The 22,578-nt window shown below is 44.5% G+C and overlaps 11 protein-coding genes and 1 long non-coding RNA gene across 16 annotated transcripts in view; 5 read left to right on the top strand and 7 right to left on the bottom strand.

Annotated features, from left to right (window-relative positions):
- The window catches only part of LOC6537445 (serine-rich adhesin for platelets), a 49,489-nt gene extending 49,184 nt beyond the window's left edge, over nucleotides 1-305 (top strand). Inside the window, exon 6 of the mRNA XM_039375374.1 lies at nucleotides 9-305. Coding sequence (XP_039231308.1) covers nucleotides 9-296 — 288 coding nt within the window. The 3' untranslated portion in view covers nucleotides 297-305. The remainder of the gene's footprint in view (nucleotides 1-8) is intronic.
- Nucleotides 306-530: 225 nt separating this feature from the next.
- LOC6537444 (tRNA-specific adenosine deaminase 2) lies at nucleotides 531-1,936 on the bottom strand. Its single transcript, XM_002097964.3, has 2 exons — nucleotides 1,315-1,936; nucleotides 531-1,257 (listed from the first exon to the last, which is right to left on the bottom strand). Exon 1 carries the CDS (start codon nucleotides 1,832-1,834, stop codon nucleotides 1,352-1,354), a length of 483 nt encoding a protein of 160 aa, XP_002098000.1. The 5' UTR covers nucleotides 1,835-1,936; the 3' UTR covers nucleotides 531-1,257; nucleotides 1,315-1,351.
- A 331-nt stretch (nucleotides 1,937-2,267) lies between these two features.
- LOC6537443 (single-strand selective monofunctional uracil DNA glycosylase) lies at nucleotides 2,268-3,312 on the bottom strand. Its single transcript, XM_002097963.4, has 2 exons — nucleotides 2,904-3,312; nucleotides 2,268-2,842 (listed from the first exon to the last, which is right to left on the bottom strand). The coding sequence occupies exons 1-2, from the start codon at nucleotides 3,213-3,215 to the stop codon at nucleotides 2,312-2,314; spliced, it is 843 nt and encodes a 280-aa protein (XP_002097999.1). The 5' UTR covers nucleotides 3,216-3,312; the 3' UTR covers nucleotides 2,268-2,311.
- Nucleotides 3,313-3,399: 87 nt separating this feature from the next.
- LOC6537442 (baculoviral IAP repeat-containing protein 5) lies at nucleotides 3,400-4,196 on the bottom strand. The gene is made up of 3 exons (XM_002097962.3): nucleotides 3,951-4,196; nucleotides 3,699-3,878; nucleotides 3,400-3,630 (listed from the first exon to the last, which is right to left on the bottom strand). The coding sequence occupies exons 1-3, from the start codon at nucleotides 4,098-4,100 to the stop codon at nucleotides 3,499-3,501; spliced, it is 462 nt and encodes a 153-aa protein (XP_002097998.1). The 5' UTR covers nucleotides 4,101-4,196; the 3' UTR covers nucleotides 3,400-3,498.
- Nucleotides 4,197-4,468: 272 nt separating this feature from the next.
- On the top strand, nucleotides 4,469-9,263 carry LOC6537441 (protein fem-1 homolog A). 2 transcript variants are annotated; one of them, XM_002097961.4, is made up of 6 exons: nucleotides 4,469-5,249; nucleotides 6,224-6,546; nucleotides 6,609-7,239; nucleotides 7,297-7,840; nucleotides 7,902-8,030; nucleotides 8,096-9,263. In XM_002097961.4, the coding sequence occupies exons 1-6, from the start codon at nucleotides 4,996-4,998 to the stop codon at nucleotides 8,318-8,320; spliced, it is 2,106 nt and encodes a 701-aa protein (XP_002097997.1). In that variant the 5' UTR covers nucleotides 4,469-4,995; the 3' UTR covers nucleotides 8,321-9,263. The 2 variants fall into 2 exon arrangements, with proteins under 2 accessions (XP_002097997.1, XP_039231309.1); XM_039375375.2 differs by having other exon boundaries at nucleotides 5,123-5,259.
- Nucleotides 9,264-11,513: 2,250 nt separating this feature from the next.
- LOC6537440 (mediator of RNA polymerase II transcription subunit 15) lies at nucleotides 11,514-12,835 on the top strand. The gene is given in 3 exon segments (XM_002097960.4): nucleotides 11,514-11,702; nucleotides 11,786-12,093; nucleotides 12,095-12,835. Coding segments are annotated over 3 exon segments (936 nt in total). The 5' UTR covers nucleotides 11,514-11,687; the 3' UTR covers nucleotides 12,708-12,835.
- Nucleotides 12,823-14,941, bottom strand: LOC6537439 (carnitine O-acetyltransferase). The gene has a single exon (XM_002097959.4). The coding sequence runs from the start codon at nucleotides 14,832-14,834 to the stop codon at nucleotides 12,903-12,905; it is 1,932 nt and encodes a 643-aa protein (XP_002097995.1). The 5' UTR covers nucleotides 14,835-14,941; the 3' UTR covers nucleotides 12,823-12,902.
- Nucleotides 14,942-14,992: 51 nt separating this feature from the next.
- Nucleotides 14,993-16,020, bottom strand: LOC6537438 (chymotrypsin-2). Its single transcript, XM_002097958.4, has 2 exons — nucleotides 15,312-16,020; nucleotides 14,993-15,253 (listed from the first exon to the last, which is right to left on the bottom strand). The coding sequence occupies exons 1-2, from the start codon at nucleotides 16,018-16,020 to the stop codon at nucleotides 15,129-15,131; spliced, it is 834 nt and encodes a 277-aa protein (XP_002097994.1). The 3' UTR covers nucleotides 14,993-15,128.
- Nucleotides 15,991-18,894, top strand: LOC122319612. The gene is made up of 2 exons (XR_006245229.1): nucleotides 15,991-16,081; nucleotides 18,642-18,894. It is a non-coding gene; the product is annotated as an uncharacterized LOC122319612 (long non-coding RNA).
- On the bottom strand, nucleotides 16,693-17,766 carry LOC6537437 (chymotrypsin-2). Its single transcript, XM_002097957.4, has one exon. The coding sequence runs from the start codon at nucleotides 17,690-17,692 to the stop codon at nucleotides 16,874-16,876; it is 819 nt and encodes a 272-aa protein (XP_002097993.1). The 5' UTR covers nucleotides 17,693-17,766; the 3' UTR covers nucleotides 16,693-16,873.
- On the bottom strand, nucleotides 18,559-19,641 carry LOC6537436 (chymotrypsin-2). Its single transcript, XM_002097956.3, has 2 exons — nucleotides 19,411-19,641; nucleotides 18,559-19,265 (listed from the first exon to the last, which is right to left on the bottom strand). Exons 1-2 carry the CDS (start codon nucleotides 19,608-19,610, stop codon nucleotides 18,638-18,640), a joined length of 828 nt encoding a protein of 275 aa, XP_002097992.1. The 5' UTR covers nucleotides 19,611-19,641; the 3' UTR covers nucleotides 18,559-18,637.
- LOC6537435 (8-oxo-dGDP phosphatase NUDT18) lies at nucleotides 19,521-22,561 on the top strand. Of its 4 annotated transcripts, none has more exons than XM_039376275.2 (4): nucleotides 19,521-19,601; nucleotides 20,908-21,031; nucleotides 21,093-21,351; nucleotides 21,422-22,561. In XM_039376275.2, the coding sequence occupies exons 3-4, from the start codon at nucleotides 21,102-21,104 to the stop codon at nucleotides 22,192-22,194; spliced, it is 1,023 nt and encodes a 340-aa protein (XP_039232209.1). In that variant the 5' UTR covers nucleotides 19,521-19,601; nucleotides 20,908-21,031; nucleotides 21,093-21,101; the 3' UTR covers nucleotides 22,195-22,561. The 4 variants fall into 4 exon arrangements, with proteins under 4 accessions (XP_039232209.1, XP_002097991.1, XP_015048350.1 ...); XM_015192864.3 differs by lacking the exon at nucleotides 19,521-19,601 and adding an exon at nucleotides 20,448-20,845; XM_015192865.3 differs by lacking the exon at nucleotides 19,521-19,601 and having other exon boundaries at nucleotides 20,448-21,031.
- The last annotated feature ends 17 nt before the right edge of the window (nucleotides 22,562-22,578 follow it).

The following is a 22,578-nucleotide window of genomic DNA, read 5'->3' as shown; positions in this document are numbered from 1 at the left end:
ATCATCAGGTACAAATCAGCACGACGGATCCCCTCTGCCCGGATGAGGGTCACTTTGCGCTGAACAACGACCAGTGCGGCCAGCTGTTCGTCAAGTGCGGATTCTCGGAGCTGACGGGTCGCATCGAGGGACAGATCAACCGCTGTCCACAAGGATTTGCCTACTGGAACGTGAGTCGGCGATGTGAGCCCGCCCGCAAGCTGCCCAACTGCACCCCCACCACCTACAATGTGGGCGGAAACGTGCCGCTGGAGTGGCTGAACATTGGCCATAGACGCCGCAGCATGCGCATTTAATTAGATTTAGTCTAGATTCACTTAGTCGCCCGCCATTGATTGTTTGCTGCGCCAGTTGTTTGAGTTCGATGGCCAGTTTAACCAGCTGATTGCGATCGAGGTAATAAGCTGGCACAGCAAACGATCGAACAGAAGAAATAGTTTAGGACGTAGAGAAATTACATTAGGTTAAGCTCGGGTGCAGCCCTCCGACAAATTCATAATGCATAAATGGGAACTTAAAAGAACTACACATTTTCAGAGTTAGTCTAAAATACAACTTTATATTTTAATAATATATTGCTTCGATTGTTGGAGGGTAAACTAGATTCTTGGTGTCGGACTGCGAGACTGCACTTTACGCATTTGAAAAGGAAACAAAAGGTTTTGAGTAGTCTTCCTATAGTGGAAACAGGCACAGCCTTCACTACACACACGTAAATGTTGTAGCTTTTATGCAGTATTTGTATTTATGTTTAGAGTTAAAACATACGTTCTGAACGCCATATACAATGTATCTTAGACTATGCTTAAAGATTATAATAAATTGAATCATATACAGAAATCGTCGAAGAATGATGCAGTGGTACTTATTTTACTTCGTATATATTCCTCCAGGATGCGGTTGACTGAATTCTTTCATCATGGAATTGTAGTTCTTTATTCTAACTACTTTAATTTCTGGTTGAGTGTTTTTTTAAATCCGTTCTCTATTTCACGATACTTTCGACGGAATACTTTTTCTTTTGTAAGATAAATACGCTGATTGGCTTGTTCCCTCCTAAATAGTGAGAAAACTAGAGGATTGCCTTCTGTTTCTCGGTAATCTGTTGGATTCCGGAGTTTATCCGTTTGGAAGTAGTAATTTTCCGAAGAAAAGCAGAGTTTTACATTCTACTACTCTTCTATAATTTTATCATAATTTTAAATATTATTCAATGACTGTAATAGCTTCCTTCAGTGAATGACTCCATTCATGTTCCTAAAAAAACAAAAAATGTATCGTTCTCTCTAGCGAATTCTTCAAGTTTATAATTACCCCTTCTTCACGAAGCAACTGGCTCCACCAAGTGATCCTACTTTTTCTTCTTGGCCTGTGGCGGTGCCGCCGGATTGTCGCCCTTGTAGAATTCCTTTAGCAGAGCCATCGCCTCATCCGCCCGCACACCACCTGTGATCTGGATCCTTTGGCCGACGACGGCGGCCACGTCCACCACCGTCTTCCCTCCAAAGCGGTCGTTCTCGCAGCCGTAGATGATCTCCTTGACGCCCAGAGTGTGCAGAGCGGCGGAGCACATGATGCAGGGCTCCACGGTGACCACAACAGTGATCTCGCTGAACAGCTGGCGGGCCGGAAGACGTCTCTCTCGGCAGCTGGCGAGGATGGCGTCGATGCAAATGAATTCCGCGTGGCGAGTGGCGTTCCGATGGACGTTCACCTCGTTCCCGCCACGTGCGACCACCTTGCCCCCATGAACGAACACACAGCCCACGGGCACCTCGCCGGCGTCACGTGCCCGCCTCGCCTCCACTAACGCTTCCTCCATGAAGGCGGCCATTTGGCATGGAAATAGACTCGGGCGAACTGGGTGAAAAGCCGCACACAGATGAGATGAAATGACCAGGTCAACAAAAACAATGAGTAGCTCTCACTCTGGCGGCGCTTTCCAGCACTAAGCAACAGCTGGCGGTCACGGCGAACGGTCACTTCACGGCGGTCACGGTGAGAAGGCGAAGTCACGCTTTCTATTCGGGGTATTCCCCAAGTAAATGAATAACCTAAGATAAATATTTATGTTTCAAAATAAAATAAAGAATACTATTTTACAGTCAGCAATAATTTTGTTATATTTTAATATTAAAAATAGAGGATTTATTTTTCTCTTTAGTTATAAAATATGCAGTAATTACAGATAATACATATGTACATACATACATACATCTATTAAGGAATTTGAAAAGTTTGTACTTTGTTTTCTTAGCCAATTTTCAAGCATGAAATACTTTCTCGTTAAGTTGCATATTGCATTTGAGCCTCAAGCCTCATTCCGCATGAATCTGATTAGGTTGTTCTCCTCCAAAAACGCCTGAGCCTTTTCTGGCCAGTTGGTGTTGTTAGTGGACCGCGGACTAGGATGCGGCAGTCGGAGCACTGGAACGGAATGAGATTTGCCGTATCCTGAACGCTTCAGTGCACTCCGAACGTACTCCCCCACAGCCACAATCACGTGGGGCTTAAGAAGCTCCAATTGTTCGTCCAAGGTTTCCAAGCACAGGTCACCTAGCTGCCTTTTGTAAGGTCCACTAAGTTCACTGGGTGTTATGTTCTTGCCGTCAGCGCCGAAAAAAGCTAGCGGACAGAAATTGTGGACGAAACATTGCCGGGAGAAGATCTGCATGCTGCCAGCCAATCGGAGGAACAGTTCCCACAGACGCACACCACTAGGCTCCTCAGTGCGACAATCCAAGCCAGCGACAGTACGTTTGGGATGCACGACAAGAGGTTGGTCCACCGGTCCTGCCAGCTGCATTGAGACCTTTACGGTGCGCACATTGCCAAAAGGAATCTGCAGAGTGCGACAATGTCAATTCGATCGGATCGGATAATATGCAGGAATATGCTCTTACTCCGGTTTGGCCCATACCATTGGGTCCCGGATTCATCCCAACAAATACCAGCTTTTTGGGTCCGTCCATATAACGACGCAAATAGTCGCGGTGCAGCTGGGACGCATACACTATCGGGTTATAGATGAACGGAGTGCTTGCAGGAGGAGCCAATTTATCCAGCGCCTCATTTAACTTGACTTCGGTTTCATAGAATTTTAGCCACAGCGGCTCAACGAAGAAATCGGATGTAGTGCCCGGCCTGGGAAAAGACTTCGTGGGCTCCCCATTCTCCAGACTGTCTTTCTGCTGATTCAATTTGCGCTTCAGCATAACGAATGCTTCGGCGGATAAGGACTACAAATGGAAGGATTCGGTCTAGTTGGCTTTAATCAGCTGTTCCAAATGCTCAAAACGCTTAGTATGACCGTGCAGCGTGGATGTTTTGGAGTTGAATTCGCGGCAGATTTGTTCAAATATAGATAGCAATTGTTGCATATTCGATATGCTATACATATGTTTTGGTACATTCAATGGGACTAACATTGCGTTTTATTGACAATCATGATAAATAGCAGGTTATATATATATATTAAAGGTTTAAAAAATTAGCGCTCTATTTTTGATTATGCGTAAACTCATTCAGACGCTCCTCGTTTTCCCGAATGAAGCTCGATTTAAAGGCTTTGCAGGTTTTCTCTATGCTGCCTTTAACAACGGTTCCAAGAATTTCGAGAAATTGTGACACCTACAACAAAATTAAAAGTTTAAGATGACAGGCGGGTTCAGTGAGCCAGTGAGGTATGAGGAACATACGGTTAGATCCCTTTCGGGGCAGCACAGCTTCGCAAACTCGCACTGGGGTGCATGCTTCAGGTGCTCCTTCCAAGGATCATCCTCGGGTTCCCAGCCATCGAGGGTTTTTCCGCACACAAAGCAAGTAGCAGTGTCATTTTCCCGCTTGGTGCCAGTCCAATAGAACCCCGCTTCGGCCATCTGTGATATATGATAGATTAGTTAATATAGATTACCATTTCGATATTTTAAATCTTTCAGTGACTTCCTTACCTTCGAAATGCTGCAGGATGCGGACTCTGGGAAGGGCCAACTCTTGTAGCTCTCCAGGCGATGCTGTTCCAGGAGATTCAGCTTGCGAAACACCTCCAGTTTTTCACCGCCCAAGCCCGCTGCGACTTCGTTCACCGCTGGCGATTCCATTTCCTATTATTTAATAATTCTAAAGAGAAATCCTAAAATTGAGTTATTTTTTGCAAACAGCGCGTCGTTGTTGGTGTGCCTTTGAAAACAGGGTTGCCATAAATCTGAAAATATCGATAGCTCGTAGGCCCGGTTATTATCGATTTCCGCCTTAAATAGTATATATGTAAAAAGTGTGGTATGCCACACATAGCTTCATTTAAGGTACGGATTTAGATTCTGAAAATGGTCTTAGCTTGTACAAATTACATACAGGTTTAGTTTAAAGTAATACCACATGAAAAAAGAACGAAAGCCCATGCTTCGGCATGGTGTGGCAGCACTGTCCCTCTGTTATGGCCTACAGTCGTATGTTACAGCAGCTGTTTCAGTTATTGTCATCCCCCACTTGTGTACACACTGTTTTGACGTTAAGATTTTTGCTGACTTTTATTTATAAACAGAAAACACGGAAAAACATGGTGTAAACCGTGATCCAGACACCAACACCAATACACACCGCTCACGTTGTTGTTTTTTTGAATTTTGCCATTGCGAACCGCGAGTATCGCCTTTGGAACTACATAGATTATGCACACAAGTTTCACGCTACATAGAAATTGATTCGAAGAAAAGAAGGAAAGGCAACCAAGCGGAGATACAGAGAGAGAAAAAGAAAGTGTTCGGACGGCCTTGGGCTGAATAACGGGAGCAGCGAGAGGCAACCCAATTAAGTAGAAGTAGCTCAGGCTGGTGGGTCACCGCACCGTTTTTGCAAGGGGCAGTGGCCCAAGGACAACCGGGAGGAGGCCATTCACCACCCACCACCCACCACCCACCACCTGCCCGTCCACACCCACTGCAAAGGATATAGAGCCAGCCACCCATCAATTGGCAATGAGACGGTGCGCTGGCAATGCGCTCACTTGAAGGCAGCCGTCGACAGGTCGAGCAGCTGCAGCTGGTGCTAGAAGCCAAGGATCAGGATCAGGAGCGCAATATCCGCCAGGAGCAGGAGCAGCCAGTCCCACGGCCATCAATGGCCAACGAACGCAAGCAGAGCGGTCCCAAGGTGGAGCTAACAAAGCTCAGTCATGAGCTGATCGAGCAGGTCAAGGGCATCCAGGCGGACTCGATGCTGTCGCACCACCTGGTCCACGAACTGGAAAAGTATGTCCCTGTAATTATCTCCCATGAAAATAGCGTTTCGCAATGAACAAGCCCTCTCAGTTGGTTCAGTAGGCACATTCCTCATCATTTTATTTCATTTAGCTAATACCAGTGACCAATTCTCTGCTGAAAGTTTTCCCAAATCAATAATAGGGTCAGCAGTGAAATATTTAAAAGAGCCAATCATTTGGGTTCTATTTAATAAGCATACAGTTGATATAATCACTTCTCAAACAACTGATACACTCCTTTAATTCCTGATATTTAAAAGCAATAACACGACTCGATTCGGCTGAAACTTATAATGAATAATTTACAAGGACACCATCTGTCTTTGCGTCCTAGACAAAGTTCCTTTGCACGAACATTTTCATAAGTAGAGGCTATTAAATAATTCATTCTGCAGAGATTAAACGAATTGAAAAACAATATTTTTCGACAGTGTTCTTTTGATTGCTTCTAAATACCCGTATTAAACAGACGGACTAATGGAAGTAATCGAATCGCCTGACTTTACTGATAAATAAAGTATTAAAATTATAGGGAAGCCACCTTCTCCAATACAACTCACGTCATGAAATGAATTAATCTCTCGATTGTTACGGTATAGACTTTCGGATACTGCGTATAATTCATTCTCGGAATTTTATTGTCTTATTAAACAGATATTGTAATAGATAAATTAAGGGTTAGTTTCAATTTATGGTTTTTGTAAACACCCAAATATTTTCTGTAATCACAAAAAGCTAGTTAAATTTATGTGAATTTGCTACTGACGTGTAGCGTCAATGTGTTGACGTCGTCGGACGCTCGATCTTATCAACAAATGCCTACAAAATCATTGCCCCTGCACGTGCTTCCGATTTTTTACCCTACCTTGCACAGAAAGAAATTCGGAAAAGTCTGGTCTAATATTCGAAAAATAATATTGAATTAATAAAGTTTATTTACATCGATTTCTTATCTGTTTTTAGGCTGCCCTACCCTACTCGTCGCGAGGTGGTGCGAAAGCAGCGAAATGGCTGCGCACCCCTCTTCATCGCCTGCAAACGTGGTTGCGTGGACATCGCCAAGTATCTGATCAATACTTGCGGGGCGGACATCGAGCAAAGGGGCCACTTCGAGGTGCCGGAGGATAATAGCTTTCACTATGTATCGCCACTTTGGGCGGCCGTTGTTTCTGGGAAGCTGGCCATGGTCAAGTACCTGGTGCGCATCGGTTGCGACATTAATGCCACCTCCGATTCGGGATCGACGCCGGTGCGAAGTGCCTGCTACATGACCCACTTTGATATCGGTAGGGAGTAAACAACATTAAAGTTAATTGTAATTATCAATCTGCACTACTTAAACTTGCAGTAAAGTTCCTGGTTGAGAACGGAGCAGACATCAAGCGACCCAACATTAATGGCGGCACCTGCCTGATCAACTCTGTGCAGTCGGTGAAGTTGTGCCTGTATCTGGTGCAAAAGGGTGCTGACATTAATGCGAGGGACATACAGGACAAGACGGCGCTGCACTACGCAATCCAGGAGCACCGACTGGATACCACGAAAATGTTGATTGAGGAAGGCGCAGACCCATATGCCAAGAGTCGCTACGGTGACGATGCCCTTCGAACTGCCTGCCTTAAGGGAGCACATCAGATCTTTGACTTTTTGAAAAAAGAGTTGAATTACACGCCTGCAAGGTTGGCCGAGGCCCACGAGCTGATGGGATCGACGTTCCTCGATGAGCACAACGAGTCGAGGGTGTGCATCCTGCATTGGCGCATGGCGCATCACATCCGGGCAGCTTATTCACCGTATATAGAGAAAAAACCGCAGGTTCCTCTGCGCACCGCCTACGAAAACGCCGTGGAGTTTAGTACGCTAGAGGAGCTGGATAACATTGCCACCGATATGGATGCAATGCGGACCCAGAGCCTGCTTATTTGCGAGCGTGTTCTGGGACTGACCCATAAGGATATGCTCTTTCGCTTAACTTTTAGGTAATTACAAGTCAATTATTTTTTCTTAAACTCCTAACATTAAATCTCTTAATTTAGGGGTGCTTCGTATGCGGACTCACTCCAGCTGCAACGCTGCATTGATCTGTGGCGCTTCCTGCTCGAAGTGCGCGTGTCGAACTGGTCTATCCTGCATTTTGAAACTTGCTTTGCGGCACAGGCGCTGGTGCGGTTGATGTTGGACTTGCATGTCCAGAACTCCAGTCATATAAGGAGCGATGCAAGAGCAAGGTTTGTCCATCAGGATAAAGTGTTGCCCAGGTTCGAGGATGTGCTCGGGGTATTTCGAACACTGTCGGAAAGCGCCATTGTGGTGAAGCACTTGCTGCTCTTGAGGCCTGTTTTCAGGAGACAGCAGGAGAACTACGACCGGGTGATGAGGTGCTTGGCTCACCTTATCTATTTACTGATAAATACCGTCCACACGGAGGCGCAGAACAAGCTCATCCGCCAGGTGGTCCACGAAGCGGTGGTGGTGGGAAACTTGCGAAGTGCCAGTACCGCCGACACCATGCTACATCTCTGCGCCTCGCGGCTAAATGTAATTAAGAGCGGCTACATCACTGATGACAACTTTGCCGATGTTCGTAAACACCATCATCTGTCATTAGACATTCTTTTTTAACTGCCTCTATCATCCGTAGAAGACTGTGTTCCCTAATGCGGAAGTCATCAAGCTGCTTATCCAGTGCGGTGTCGATGTCAACATAAAGAACGAAGCCAAATCCACGCCTCTGCATGTGGCCTGCCAGCCTTACAACTATGACAATGAGGTACGAGGGCCATCAGTCAGGACGTATAAACTCTTGATTAATACAATTACTATTTTTCTCCTCAGATTGTTCACCTTTTGCTCAAGTGTGGAGGTGACATCGATCAACCGAATCGCGCTGACAAGCGGCCCTACGACTTAATAGCCTCCAATCCCACCAGCACCATTCCACTGCTCAACTTCGTAACCCTGCAGTGTTTGGCGGCCACGGCGATAAGCAAACACCGGATACCCTACCATAATCAGTTGCACCGGCAACTGGAAAAGTTCGTCCGAAGTCACGAGCCGTGAGAAGGAAGCTTAGCTGAAAAAAAAAAGAAAACGCTGAATCGAAGCCGGAAATGTGTTTTATGTCTATGTCTTGTCTAAATTAAAGGCGTTTCAACTTAGGATGATTACCCCCTTTTGGAATTTTCAAAATTTCACATGCGTCGGTAACTTTGTTTCGCTCTATATATTAAATACATATATACAGATATCTATACCTATTGTTAAATCGGCTCTACGTAGTTTAATACTCCAATCGAGATCAGAAGATATAGATGCAAAATCAGAACAAACATTGTAACAGAACAAGCAAAAAGTGTAAACGATGAACGTGATATTAAAAACTATATATATATATATAGAGTGTATCGAAAACATTAATATTTTAGAGAACTTACAAAGCGGATGGCGGATTACTTAACAAGAGTACTTAACAAACTCTGCTCTGCCGTTTGATTATTAGATCCTATAGAGAGAGAGAGCAAATCATTGTAACGCCAATACATTTACATTTTACACATTACCTACATACACAAAATTACGCCTGAAACATATACTAAACATACTATAAACATATATATACACGCAACTAGAATAACTAATTGAACACTTGTTGAACCACTAATATCGAACTCGATAGCATGATAGAATGTGAATTGCAATTTGTGAGAGGGCCAAAGTCACCCAATTTGTTCGACAGCAAATGTCCCTTAACTTCTTATGATTACCACGCTTTCTAGACCTATGTACTACGTCGTGTATGTGTTTGGGCCTTTATATTGTCTTGGCCCAAAGAAAGTATTTTAACAACCATTTCTGTGAGACCGATGGATTAAGTTGGTATAGCACGCGTGTTGCTTAAGCCGGATCGAATATTTATCTATCTTATTTTGAGTAAAACGCCAGTCTAATCAATAAATTGAATAGTTTACAGTTTACTGTCAATAAAATGATTGATATTATTTAATTGGGTGCTAGCTAATTTTTCTAACATATCAGGCAAAATTACACATTTTTTGCCGCTTCTACTTGAAACTTATAAGAAACTATCCGATTAAGATATGTCGGATATTGAGCCTCAATCATTTGTCAATATTTGTCCCATGTTAAACTGTCAGCTTAAGCGCAGAAGAAACAAAACACGATTCGATTCACCTGCTTATTAAAATAATAATAATTTTATTTTGTATGGTTTGCTGGTCATCCCAAAATAACCATTTTTAGGCCAATAATTAAAAATGCATTTATTATGACCGGATGGTAGGCATCGCAGGCGCATTTATCGCCCAATCAATTCGATGGATGGATTTGGGATACGGATTCGCAGGTGGACGGGGAGTTTGGGTTCGGATTCGGTTGCTAATGCTATGCATAGAAATGGACAAAGGCAGCCTATGTCAAAACCGCCCATGGTGTGAATTAATAAATTAAAATAAAATAGTTTTGTTACGCAAATCATAATTTCTGTGCCGTCAACATTCACTTTTATGCTTTGACTAATCTGCGCACCGAGTGTTTTGCATTCAATAGATTTTGGCAACTTATTCATTTTGCATAAAATATGCAAAGTGCGGCAATAGTTGCGACTCATTAATCACAAGAGCTCTGTTGTGATCGTATTTTATTTATATTTCCATTTAAATTGATAATTTTCTGTTGTTGCTACTTTCATCCTAATGCATTTGGGTCTATTAATTAATGACAAGGTAATTTTGGTTTCCCATTACAAACAGCAACTTATCGTATATTTCTTTGACAGATCTTTGCATCTTTAATGACCCACATAAACAAATTATTCGACAAAAAAAAAGGAAACATAGTTTCGGTTCCATTTCACTGTTTTTCATGGTCCCCGAAATTGGCGTGAGAAAGTTGGAAACCAGTTTTTTGGCATCGACCAGAAAACACCCGTTAAAATGTGGGCTAACTTATTATCTCGTGGCCAAGATGCCTTGACTGGTTTATTTTGATTTGTGGGCAGAATTTCACCCAGCTAATGAGATGCACCCTGTCGGATGCACGAGATTTTGAAATATATCTAAGGTGGTAATGTGTAAGGTCCAAATTGGAAAGGAAGCAGCGAACCTTGCTATCTGCTCTTCGATATTACACCATATTACACCATTTGTACATTCACCCCAAAATAATAGGCCGGGCAATTAGCCCTATAAGGTCTATATCTCAGCTCATTCCGTATGCATCTGTTTGTTATGACAACTAATTTCCGCTGGAAGTTGGCTTATCCAATTGATGAGCTGTGCTTTCGATTTTATCAGGTTATTTACCTTCACTTTTTAGTTTGAAAACCAATTCCAAGCATACGAGCATTTTGCCTCAATTTGGCACACTTAAAGCTGACAATAAATCGCCCAACACTTACTAACAAAACCTAGACCTTGGGGCCAGACCAAAACAGATGCGAAATGCTGAAGTCCCCGAATACACAATTTTCAATTTCCATTTGATAGCTCGGGTTTCGAACAATAAAACAAAATAGAGACAATGGTCCCGTAGACAAAAGTGCATTTTAAGTCGGTCTAGTAACCTCGTCGCCTATCGTCGTCATCAATATTTACATATCGCTCTGGGACACTCAACTGATCTGCAAAAACCAGCAAGATAAACAATATTTTTGTATCAATTTAAACGGACCTTTTGATTGTCCACTTGTCAACCATGAATAGCTTTAGATGTCTTTTACATACTTACAATTGCAATGCTAGTGAAACATAACATATTTTATATTTTATCAATTTAATGATAATCTAATTATTTAAACAAATGAATGTACGATAAAGAAATTCTAATGATTAGTTCCCTGAAAATTATTTTATTTACAAATCTTGGCACGTAAAATTCGTATGAAAAATCAAATAGAAAATTCATTGAATTATTTTTAATATTTTGTATGTTCTAAAATAAATACATAAATACATTAAATACATATTTTAGTGAACGGATTTATAAGGCATTATTTTTGATAAATGGTCGAAATAATATGGTTACAGCTTGACTAACTTGTTTACAACGATTGCGGATTTTTTTGTCGTATGTGTATCACCCATTGTTAGGGTTTCCTCTCGCTCGACGTTGGAGTGGAGTCCATAGAGTAAGGTTAATACAAAAGCCAACTTGCCACCACCAAGCAGATGAATCCGAACAACCTCTGCGCCACGCATAACAAATGTTTTATGACCCCTGCACTGTTGCAACTGTGTTGGCTGCTGTTTCACGATTTGTTTCCGATTATAAACAAGTTGGAGCCGTGGATTGGTATAAAAGAGCCGGTGCCCGGTTGACCCATCATCACAGCACCAAGAAACTCGGACAGCGAGGGAGCATTCGGCCAAAGACAGCTAACCAGCAGAGAGACACCCACCCAAGCGACAGCATGAAGATATTTGTGGTGCGTTGGCCCTTCGATTGGATTACCTCATGCTATACCATGCTATGGATTACAAGGGATTATAATGATTGCTTCTCTTTCAGACGGTTCTCATGGGCGCCATGTGCCTCAGCCTCAGCCAGGCGGACATCAGCTTGACCCAGGCGGGTTACAACTACCGCATCCAGCAGCAGCAGCAGCAGCAGCAGCATCAGCAGCAGCCTCCCATTGTGGCCCACCTGTTGAACCAGCAGCTGCAGCAGCAGCTCCAGCCGCAGCAATCCTCGCATCCGGTGCTTCCCCCCCTCCCACTGCCCTACCTCCCGCCAGCTGGTCACCTTCATTCTGCCCAGCCTGCCGTTCGTCCCACATCCGGATCATTCCCTATGCCCGCCGGTTTCCCCGTAAACTTCCATCCAGCAGCAGCGCCGCGCTCGTCCGCGTGTGAGGATTCCCAAGCGTCCCATTGTGACCAAAAACTTTTTCATTCACTCGGCGCCCGAGGAGTCCGAGGATGAGGTGCAGGACGAGTTGAACCAGTTGGCCCAGCAGCCTCGCAACCATTACAATGTGCTCTTCGTGAAGACGCCGGCTCAGACCAACCGCGCGGCAGCTCTAAACTTGGCCAAGACGCTCAAGCAGGAGAAGACCGTGGTCTATGTGCTGGCCAAAAAGACGAGCGCCGCCGATCTGCAGGATGCCATTGCCGAGGCGCCGCAGCAGATCAACAAGCCGGAGGTGTTCTTCATCAAGTACCGCACTCCCGAGGAGGCACTCAATGCCCAGCGGCAGATTCAGTCGCAGTACGACACTTTGGGAGGCAGTTCCACCATCACCGACGAGGGAGTCGCGCCCATCACCTCGGTGGTTGGCTCCTTGGATCCCCCAGAGGAGGAGGAGGAGGAGCAGCAGCAGCCGCAGCAGCAGCAGCAGCTTCATTCAGAGGGACACTTTGTGGAGAATGGTGCTGGAAATTCTGGCGTTGGTCCCATCGGCAATCATTATCTGCCCGCGAACCAGTTCTAAGTATTCTTCATTGCTCGTCACATCCAGATCTAGTTAGCTGTCATCAAAACCGCCTAGTTTTAAGTGTTTGCCAATGTTACCCAAACCCGTATTAAATTAGATTGTTTTCAAAAACTTGAAAAGTAAAAGAGGTTATCTTTTTAATTGAATTAAATATTTTTAATGGAATGAAAAGTATGTTCTAGAGAACCACTTTCAAAATTTGCACTTGAGCTTTGGCGGCTTATCTGTCGAAGGTGGACAATCTCCGAGTACCTCCCTCATTTGGACAAAGGACTGCTCCAGCAACTTGGCAAACTTTATGTGATCAGTGGCCAGACAACGACGCCAGGCGGATATGGCCAAAATGATGTCATGTTCACGGGGATTGTAGCAGCATGCGTATCCATCTTCTGCAGAGGGTCCATATCCCATGAAGGCGTCATATTTGGTGGCCACCTGCGACGTGGACATTCGAAAGTGTGTGGACTTCACATAACCGGGCGATGCAAAGAACTCCGGAACGGGTAGGCAATTCTCCACCACCATTTGTCTAAGTCCAAAGAGGTGACGATCGACTCCCTTGCCCACAAGAGCCAGCTTGGCATACATCTGGTGGCACATCACTGCCTCACGAATCGTTTGAGCCTTTTCCTCAGCCGGTGAACTGACATCGTCCATGGCGAGACAAAAGGCCAGGGATTCATTGGAGCACGAACGTATGGTTTCGGTTCTGCCGCCATCAAAGATGCGCAAGTGCGCGGACTCGTATTGAGCAGCTGGCTCGGAGTGCAATTTAAAGAAGGCCAACTGTAGGGCCATCTGAATATAGCTATCTGGACCGAGACGCTGTTTCTTGATATAATCCTTACCGTAGCCATCGAACTTAAGAACCTTCATTTGAAGGTCCCGGACAAGTTTGTCCACGTTCTTTTGCGCGATTATCAGCCACTGCTCCACGCACTTGCTCACCTCGCAGAACTTTATTTTCCGCGCTGGAGTAAAGTCCTCCGATCCGCATTCCCCGTAACTCGGGTCATCCTTCATCTTCTTCACCACATAGTCCATCATCATGGCGATCGGTTGACCCTCCGCCGGCGAGTGCTCGTAGGTAAATCCAACGTTTCCGTTCGGGTTCACCACCAACTGAATCGTCTTATCCATCCAGCGGTTGGCGCTGTTGCACTGGCTGCCCTTTCCATGGATCAGCGAGAGGACCAGTTCCTCGGCATCTCGACCTTCCTTTGGGCTGGTACACTCGTCCAGGGACACCGTGAACATGGCATTCTGAATGGTTTTCAAGGCATCTGTATTACGGGGCGTATTCGATAGGTGTTCATAGGCCTCGGCCCAGTTGTCTCTCGAATCGGTGGTCAGAATGCCATAAGGAACGCCCCGTTCTGTTTCCTTGGCCATTATTTTCTCTAGTTGAGCAGCCAGACATGGTGCACTTATTAGTTTTCCTTCCTTGTCGTATATTTTCAGTTGGTAGAAGTGATTCAGGTAGATGACCACCACATAATCAGAGCACGGATTGTAGACGATGTCGTCCGTAAACCTTTTCGGTATCCGGCATGTGCCGAACACTTTGCCAAACTGACTGTTGTCCAACTCGTTCTTGCCCATTTTCACAATCGGAATCTTCTTGGCGTGCACCAAGTCATTGAACTCACCCAATCCGAAGATAACTCTCGACGTGTAGTCCACAAATTGGTGGGTATTTTCAAAGTTTTGCTTGGGAAAGGTCATGCCGGGACTGGAGAAGCAGGTCACTGGCGATCGGAACTGCAAGTAGGCTACCTTCAGCCAGCGATGGGCTAACCAGTTCTTCTCCTGACCACCCACTTCCTCCAGGAGATTTTGTAACTCTTCACCCTTCCCATTCTGGAAGTCGTGAGTAATCTTCTCCTGCTCTTTAAACTCCTCGGGTGTCAGCAATGGTTTTACGGTGATCATAAAGCGGTTCAGGGTTTCTTCGAGCGGTAAGACATGATACTTCAGAAGGTTGGGCTGATCGGATGTGGAACTATCCTTGCTGCTGCTAAGACGGGCAATTAGAACTTTTTTTGCAAACGCATTTCGTGTCTGTTGCAGAACCGATATCCTTGCGAAACTCCAGAGAACCCTTCCATTGTCACGGAACTTCATCTCGCCGTTGGCGGTTCTCTAGAAATACCCTCAAAGGTGCTAAGCACTCTACTTGTGTTCTAAACAACTGTATAATTTGTACGTTTTTTTACAAAATAAAGCCCATTTGTTACAGTATACTCCCAGTGTGCATTGATCAGCACGTTAGGTTAAATAAATTAATTCGAAATATATACTTTAATGTAAGCAGGACTACACGAACTTATAAAATGTGTACAAATAAATTTCTTTCCTTTATATTTCCAAAATTTTAATGAATTGTGTAATGTTTTATTTGCAGGGAAATTCCTCCATCTATCCTCTATTTTCATCCTGGGGAGTAACAATCTCCTCCTGGAGATCCTCAGAGCTGTCCGTTTTGGACAGACTTAGGTGAGTGCGTATAAAGTCGTGATAATAAGCAATCGAAGCATGAGCATCTGTACAAGATAGTAATGACAGTTAATATGTATTCTAGTAACTTTAAATCACTCTTACCTGGATAACCTTTAGCACAGGGCAATCCCCAGTTGACCAGGGCCACCAGTTTGCCATTGTGCACCAGGGGACCACCGGAATCGCCATGACAAGCTCCGCGTCCCTTGTCATTGAAGGTGCAGACGTGGCCAATGTCCACCCGAGTGCTATTGTCGTGGGCAGCGCGACACTGCTCGAAGGGCACATAGTTGACCTCCAGACTCTGCAGACGGGCTGGGACGTCGCCGCCCAAGGAGAGAGTTCCCCAGCCGGTCAAAAGGAGACGGGATCCTGGTACCAAGGCCTCGTGATCCAGTTCCACCGGTTGGGTGGCATTGTCAAACACAATCGATTCATTCAGATGCAGTAGCGCTATATCGTTGCGATACTTGCGTGGTGCATAGTTGCTATGCTCCACAATCCTGTCGGGATAGTAATACTTGGTGCCATTTTGATGCAGATCCTGTGTGCCTGTAAGGACTCGAAATGCCGCCGCCTGTCTGCCTCTTGTACAGTGAGCCGCCGTTATAATCCACCGCTCATCGATGATAGCACCGCCACAGGAATGAGCTCCACTTCCGATTCCCTGAAGGGAAATCTGGTATGGAGCCAGCCCCTCGGCGGCCTCCTCCCCGCCCACAATGCGATTGTTGGTATACTGGGGAGGATAAAGGATCTGACTTGTGGCACCCGAAGTGAACAGAACCAGTGGCACCCAAATGAGCAACATAATGCCTGCCTGCTCTTTGAATTACTGAATTTCGTTGCCCCTTGGTAAATGTTTCTTATAGGTAAGTTGCGCTTTGAAATTAGGAATTAAGTCACGTTCCAAAGTCAATATCTGGTTGTAAGAGTCCAGCTGAGTGAAGAGCCCTTCTTTCTAGGCAAACAAGGTTGTTCTGATAAGTGCGACTTGCACTTCATTTACATAATAGGAACTTGACAAGGTAGATAGGTTGGCTGAGAGTAAGACGATACTAAGTACTTGCTCAATAAGGAACATCTAACATTTGTGTTTTATGATATAATATCAATCAAAGTAATCTCTCAATGAGCTCCATTTAATTATCTTTTAATTTGAGAACCTGCTGGAAAACTACTTAAGTATTGTTTATTTCCATGACCAATCACACTGTGAGTCTAATCTCTAAATTAAGTAATGCCACAGGCGACAGTCCATACTTCCTGATATCCCACTTCTTCCTAACTGGCGCTTGTTTGTTTGTTGACTCAGTTCTGATAACTAAATATCACGATGGATCATACGAATGACTGGGCTTTTGGAGTTATCTGAACAGCATGAAGTGGGGGATTTCTTTCAGTGGGTCTATCAATATTGCACTTTTTAAAAGTGCCAACATGAAACTCCCGTGTTGAAAACCATGATATATGTACATACAAGTTTTGTTTTTAACTGAAGCGCAATTGTTCATTTATTTGTTCATAAATATTTTATGATATCTTTGATATCTTAGTGATTAAATTTACAGTCTAATTTGATCAATTTGCAGAAGCCATTAAATGACAGCTGCTATTTTTGTTCGCTTTTGGCTTTTGGACCCCATCTGGTGACTTTTGGACCTTTAGCATGCGGTTCCAGAGTCTGTCATCATCTGTTCGATCCAATCGTGGTAGTAGGCGACCGAGCCGAAGACATCCGGATAGCCAATGGCACATGCCTCACCCCAGTTGACCACGCCGACGAGGGTTTGGTTGGCATCCACCAAGGGTCCACCGGAATCGCCATGACAGGATCCCTCTCCCTCCTGGGTGAAGGTGCACACATGTCCTTCGCTCAGCCAGTTGGCGTTTCGCACTCGGGACAGGCAATTGTCGTGCTCGATGTAGTTCAGATCGATCTTCTGCAGCTGGGTGGAGTACCTGCCCCAGGTCTTGGTGCTGCCCCATCCCGTCAGTGTCAGCTTATCTCCCACCTTCGGCAGTGATCCCTTACTGGCCAGTTTAATGGGTTGAGTCAGGGCATCGTAGACAATGGGCTTAGCCGTGTGAATTAACGCTATGTCATTGTGATAGGCCGGCTTGTCGTGACTGCAATGGATCTTCGATCCATCTACCAGATACTCCGCTCCTGGTTTCGTATAGTCCAATGTGCCGGTGACAATCTTCAAATACTGAATGGGCCACTCCATGCAATGGGCGGCGGTGAGGATCCATTCTGGTGAAATGATACTGCCACCACACACATGCTCGCCAAAGGTGTTCATGATGGACACCTGGTAGGGAGCGAATCCAGAGGGGGAATCGACGCCTCCAATCACCCGGGTCTCGGGCTTAACGTGACCCAAGTGATGATTAAACTGGTGTCGACGATGGATCTTAACGCTTTTCGCCGAACACTGAGACAGGATCACCAAAACACTGATCAGTACTAGCCACTTCATGTTGCTTCAATTATGTGTTTTAATTAATTGTAATTTTTTTTAGTGTTGTGTTGTGTTTGAGTTCCGTAAGCGGTTTGTCCACTTTTTGGCACCTAAATTGCTTTTATAGCCTGTGCGAAATTTTCTTATCACTCGAAGAGTTTCTTTTGAATATTTTTTTGCGATAAGCGACTCAGTTCGGGGGAAGCTTCGATAATGACAATTTCCATAGGGCCTATATAACACCTGATAGGGGGGAATTCTACCGCCATTTGGACTGGGAGTGATAGACAACTAGCACACGACCGTAGCAAGATTACTCATACGCAATGTGGACGGACTTTGTGACTGCTCGAGTTGTGCTAGGCAGATCTTCAGACGCAGCCGGCTGATAATCGGGTCGTAATCGGATGGAAGTTTACTCGAATTTCGCCTGGAATAATTGCGAAATGATTGAAGGCCCCTTGAAGATACTGAAGTTGGCATACTCTTAGGGAAGACATGTTAAAAAAGGAAGTAGTACAATTGTAAACAAATATAATAGGATATACAAATTTAAATCGATAACTTAGGTAATGAAAACCATACTTATTTTTTTATCAAGTAATAATAATAAAAAAAGAAATTGCATAGAAATGGTGCGGCTTATCAAGGCTCGGTAGTGTATTATATTGTTTCTGAAAAACCAGTTGATTTTTATGGCTTCAATGAAATTTTAACGTTTCACTTATCACCCACAATTACAACAATTGGCAGACGTCTGGACAAGGGATTATCAAGATTTCAAGTTAATCAATTGTTTCACATACTGAATTTTGGACTTTGACATAATTTGGGAGACTATGTATCTTTTGGACCATCCCTGATACTACTCAAAATGCAGACCACAATTTTTACACTATTTTATTGAATGAATGTATCTTTCGGCAACTAAAATATTGGATAACAAACTTTGCAATTTTTAAATTAGGAAATAGCACAGCCGTTGATCGTGGATATAATCCAGCTGTAGTAAAAGCTAATGCGCGCGAAAACATCGGGGAATCCATAGCCACATGGAACACCCCAGTTACCAATGCCCACCAAGCGACCACGGCTGTCCACGATGGGTCCTCCGGTATCCCCATGACAGGCTCCGGCTCCCACATTTCCCACGGCACAGAGGTGACCCACATCCAGATCCGGACTACCGCCGTAGGTGGAATTGCACTTTTCCGGGGCGACATAGGTCACATCCAATTGACGCAGTTCCCACGAGAGGTCTCCACCCACCTCCGTGCTGCCGTATCCGTATATGGTCAGCTTTTCTCCATCTGTCAAATCCTCCAAGGGAGTCATTGTGATATTCTGTGTCACATCATCGTAATCAAAAAGAGTTTTCGTCTTGATCAGGGCAATGTCGTTATGGTACATCGGATTGTCGAAGTTGCAGTGTATGATGATATCCTCCACGGCGTATATCCAGCCCGCCGATCCCCAGTTATTATAGGTGGTGGTCACCACCTGCACATTGTTTTTTCGTAATCCAGCCAAGCAACTGCCTGCGGTGACGACATGCCGATCGTCGATGATGCTGCCGCCACAGAGGTGGTTACTAAAAGAAGAGTTGCATAAAGGTTACTTAAGATAATAAAATTATATTTCCTAAAAAAAGTAATATAACTTCTATGGTAATTCGACAGGACTTCCTACTAATAGCTCTGAATATAGAAAGAAAGTCCTTGTTCTAAGTTGATTACCCATAGGCGTTTTGGATCGAGACTAGGTAGGGTGCCGCCAGGACATCGGACTCTTGTCCTCCAACGATTCGGGAGCTAAATTTATTCGCGGCTTGGGAAATTTCTGAGGTGGAAGCTCGACGACGTAGACTAGCCTCCGAAAAGGATAACGCCATCAGGAAGAGGACGAGTAAAGAGACCGCTTTGGATTGGTAAGTCATCTTGGGCGAACAGCTGAAATTGGACTAATTGCAAAGTAGTGCAGCTGGAAAGCAACTAAGCTCCAATAAACGATACTCAATATACGATATTAGATATTTTGCGTGATATTAATGAGCCGCCATAAAGGTAGTGCAATCTCAATCATGGTCAGCCTGAACAAAACCCACGAATTCTCCCCTCGTAAAAATCCCATATCTTTTTATATGTCAGCAATCCAATCATGTTTTCTGCTGTACTTGCCCGTACTTACACTCAGGGGAAAAATTACGTCAAATGGTTTTCGAATGACTGGCAATAATTATTTGTATAACCGTTAGTCGTAGAGTAAAAGAGGTATACTGGATTCGTTAAATATGTAATAGGCATGTCCTTGTCCGTTCGTCCGTCCGTTTGTCTGTCCGCCCGTATAAACGTCGAGATCTCAGGAACTAAAAAACCTAGAAAGTTGAGAATGAGCATGCAGATTCCAAAGGAAATAAAATGTTTTTTTTTTTTCATTTTATTATTTTGTTCCTAAATTTGAACTATATTCTAAAAAATCTTGAAATTTCACAGTCGCACTTCCACTAGCTGAGTAATGGGTATCTGATAATCGGGGATTTCGACTATTGCATTCCATCTTGCATGTTTACCTAAAACAAAATTAGGTAATATACCATAAAATTAATTATTTAACTAATTTTTCGTTGTATATTGAGCCATCTGCATTTGTTAAAAAGATATAGTCAATAATTCACCAAATGCGAGGCTCCATAATTCGAAAATAGTGTGAAAGGGGCATTTTCAAAGTAAACAAACAAACCAGCGTTGCCAGACGCTGCTCCTAAGAACCCAGTGGCCACTCTGCCCTCTATTTACTAACAAAATTACCTGTTCTTGGCCGCACTTGCAAATCAATTAAGCCATAAATGGCAATGCAATAAATAATTGTGCGCTTAACTAATGACCCATCGATAAACGGAGTTGTTAAGTACTGCGAAGAACAGAATAGCGAACAGCTGGCTCAGACGGAGACGGAGACACATTCCGATGCACTTTCTCCCGAAGAAAACCCGTCGAGCGGCTTATTTGACATCCATTTCGATATCAATACAGAGAAATAGAGAGAAATAGCGAGAAATAGAGGCCACAGCACCAGCCACCTGTGTAGCGACAACAGCCGCTGAGCTGCAACAACAACAACGAAAAGTTGATTGCCATCGTCTTGGCCACTTTATTGGGCATTATAGCAGCAGTCAGTCACATACCGCCCGTTCTTGAGTTCGCCACGATTTCTTAAACTGTTTGCGTTTGCAGAGCACAGCACTCCAAAGAATTTGAAATTTGCATATCTAGAACCGGAGAGGTATATGCAGAGATTCAGACTGGGCGTAGCATGTTCAGCGAACTGAGTCAGCCGCCTTGAAATTCTGCGCTAAAAGTGAGTTTCAGAAGATACCAGTTGTGACTCGAATTTCTAATGCCTTAAGTGGATCATTTAGCAAAACAGGATGGCTTCGATTGTGGAGAAAGTGCGTCGCATTTTGGATTCAAAAGATCTGGGCGACATCACCACGGAACTCTGTGACTTTTCTCTAAAGGAACAGAATGCCACCGCCGAGGCCCAGGGTGTACAGCCCTCATCTGCATCCGATTTTGTGCCAATTCTTGGCCAGACAGTCACCTATATTGTGGCCTGTGTGTTGATCAACGAGCACGATGAGCTGCTTATGATCGAGGAGGCCAAACAGAGCTGCGCCGGTGAGTAGGGTATTCCAGATATTCAAAACCACAACTTAAGAACCAGCTAACGTTGCACTCTATTGATCAGGCAAGTGGTACTTACCCGCCGGTCGCATGGAAAGGGGCGAATCCATCACGGAGGCAGCCGCCCGGGAAGTTTTCGAAGAGACTGGTCTGAATGCCGAGCTGACCACTTTACTAGCGGTGGAGGCCGCCGGTGGCTCTTGGTTCCGCTTTGTGCTTACTGGACGCATCACAGGCGGGCGACTCAAAACTCCGGCGGATGCAGACGCCGAATCCATTCAGGCGAGATGGGTGCGTAACCCCAAGGAAGTACCGCTTCGAGCCAATGACATACTGAGTATAATTGAGATTGGAAGAGCCTATCATGAGGGGCAGAAGATTGTCATCAGCCCTTCACCCTGGCATGGAAGCATACTGCCCACACGCTTCTCCCACAAACGAAACTATCTGCGGGTTTTAGCTGTAGCCAGAAAGCGAGCACACAACTCTTTAAACATCCTGGTCAGCGAAAAGAACGCCCACCACTTTCCTACAGTGGAACTGCATCCGAATCGCAGCCTGCACTCTACGCTGCGCAAGTTCATGATTGAGATTTTTGGCTCGGAGCTGCCACAGCATCGACCACATGGCTTACTAAGCGTGGAACACTTGCCGTCGGAGCATGAGAACACTGATGGAATATGCCTGAATCTGCTCGTGGCTTTCAGGCCGCCACTCGAGGAAATCTCGCTGATCGGCAAATGCATTTGGCAGGAACTTGGCGCACCCCTTGACGAGATGCTGGGACGCATTGTCAGCAGCAAGAACGCATCCATTCCGCTAAATGTGGTGCGCTGAAGGCCTTAACTAGAGTAATCTGTCCTTATTTATGGTGCAAGCAATCTATCCGTTGTTAGTTGCAATTAAAGATAGCTGATGTCTGCCAGATGTCTGACTGTAAGGCAAATATGTTTCCCCTCTTTGGTGCTAAATAGTGCATTACGTAGATAAGTCTCTGCGAATCTGTCATTAAACTCCTAGAAGTAATCTTAACTACTAAACCCATTTCCGTTCCTTGGTGAAAGATCTAATCTCAAGTTAACTTCTTTGCGTAGCGTAATCTATCTCTAGTGATTTACTTAGAAAATTGTTTACTATTATATAGTACCAATTAAAATATTTATGTTTTCACACAAACTAAATAATCCAAAAAACCTAAGTCCAATTTTAACTCGAATTTTA

Source organism: Drosophila yakuba, chromosome 3R (genome assembly GCF_016746365.2).
Source record: "Drosophila yakuba strain Tai18E2 chromosome 3R, Prin_Dyak_Tai18E2_2.1, whole genome shotgun sequence".
Lineage (NCBI taxonomy): Eukaryota > Metazoa > Arthropoda > Insecta > Diptera > Drosophilidae > Drosophila > Drosophila yakuba.
Note: the sequence above shows the minus strand (reverse complement) of the source record. Positions and strands in the feature narration are given on the sequence as shown.

Excerpts from the sequence above, each read along its gene's own strand:
- LOC6537444 (XM_002097964.3), bottom strand. The coding sequence starts at position 1,834 with ATGGCCGCCTTCATGGAGGAAGCGTTAGTGGAGGCGAGGCGGGCACGT.
- LOC6537443 (XM_002097963.4), bottom strand. The coding sequence starts at position 3,215 with ATGCTGAAGCGCAAATTGAATCAGCAGAAAGACAGTCTGGAGAATGGG. Across the intron at positions 2,843-2,903 it reads ATGGTATGGGCCAAACCGGA|ATTCCTTTTGGCAATGTGCG; the intron begins GTAAGAGCATAT and ends CGCACTCTGCAG.
- LOC6537442 (XM_002097962.3), bottom strand. The coding sequence starts at position 4,100 with ATGGAATCGCCAGCGGTGAACGAAGTCGCAGCGGGCTTGGGCGGTGAA. Across the intron at positions 3,879-3,950 it reads CATCCTGCAGCATTTCGAAG|ATGGCCGAAGCGGGGTTCTA; the intron begins GTAAGGAAGTCA and ends CATATATCACAG. Across the intron at positions 3,631-3,698 it reads GCCCCGAAAGGGATCTAACC|GTGTCACAATTTCTCGAAAT; the intron begins GTATGTTCCTCA and ends ATTTTGTTGTAG.
- LOC6537441 (XM_002097961.4), top strand. The coding sequence starts at position 4,996 with ATGCGCTCACTTGAAGGCAGCCGTCGACAGGTCGAGCAGCTGCAGCTG. Across the intron at positions 6,547-6,608 it reads CATGACCCACTTTGATATCG|TAAAGTTCCTGGTTGAGAAC; the intron begins GTAGGGAGTAAA and ends TTAAACTTGCAG. Across the intron at positions 7,841-7,901 it reads CTGATGACAACTTTGCCGAT|AAGACTGTGTTCCCTAATGC; the intron begins GTTCGTAAACAC and ends TATCATCCGTAG.
- LOC6537439 (XM_002097959.4), bottom strand. The coding sequence starts at position 14,834 with ATGAAGTTCCGTGACAATGGAAGGGTTCTCTGGAGTTTCGCAAGGATA.
- LOC6537438 (XM_002097958.4), bottom strand. The coding sequence starts at position 16,020 with ATGTTGCTCATTTGGGTGCCACTGGTTCTGTTCACTTCGGGTGCCACA. Across the intron at positions 15,254-15,311 it reads CTGTGCTAAAGGTTATCCAG|ATGCTCATGCTTCGATTGCT; the intron begins GTAAGAGTGATT and ends TATCTTGTACAG.
- LOC6537437 (XM_002097957.4), bottom strand. The coding sequence starts at position 17,692 with ATGAAGTGGCTAGTACTGATCAGTGTTTTGGTGATCCTGTCTCAGTGT.
- LOC6537436 (XM_002097956.3), bottom strand. The coding sequence starts at position 19,610 with ATGACTTACCAATCCAAAGCGGTCTCTTTACTCGTCCTCTTCCTGATG. Across the intron at positions 19,266-19,410 it reads TCGATCCAAAACGCCTATGG|TAACCACCTCTGTGGCGGCA; the intron begins GTAATCAACTTA and ends CTCTTCTTTTAG.
- LOC6537435 (XM_039376275.2), top strand. The coding sequence starts at position 21,102 with ATGGCTTCGATTGTGGAGAAAGTGCGTCGCATTTTGGATTCAAAAGAT. Across the intron at positions 21,352-21,421 it reads GGCCAAACAGAGCTGCGCCG|GCAAGTGGTACTTACCCGCC; the intron begins GTGAGTAGGGTA and ends TCTATTGATCAG.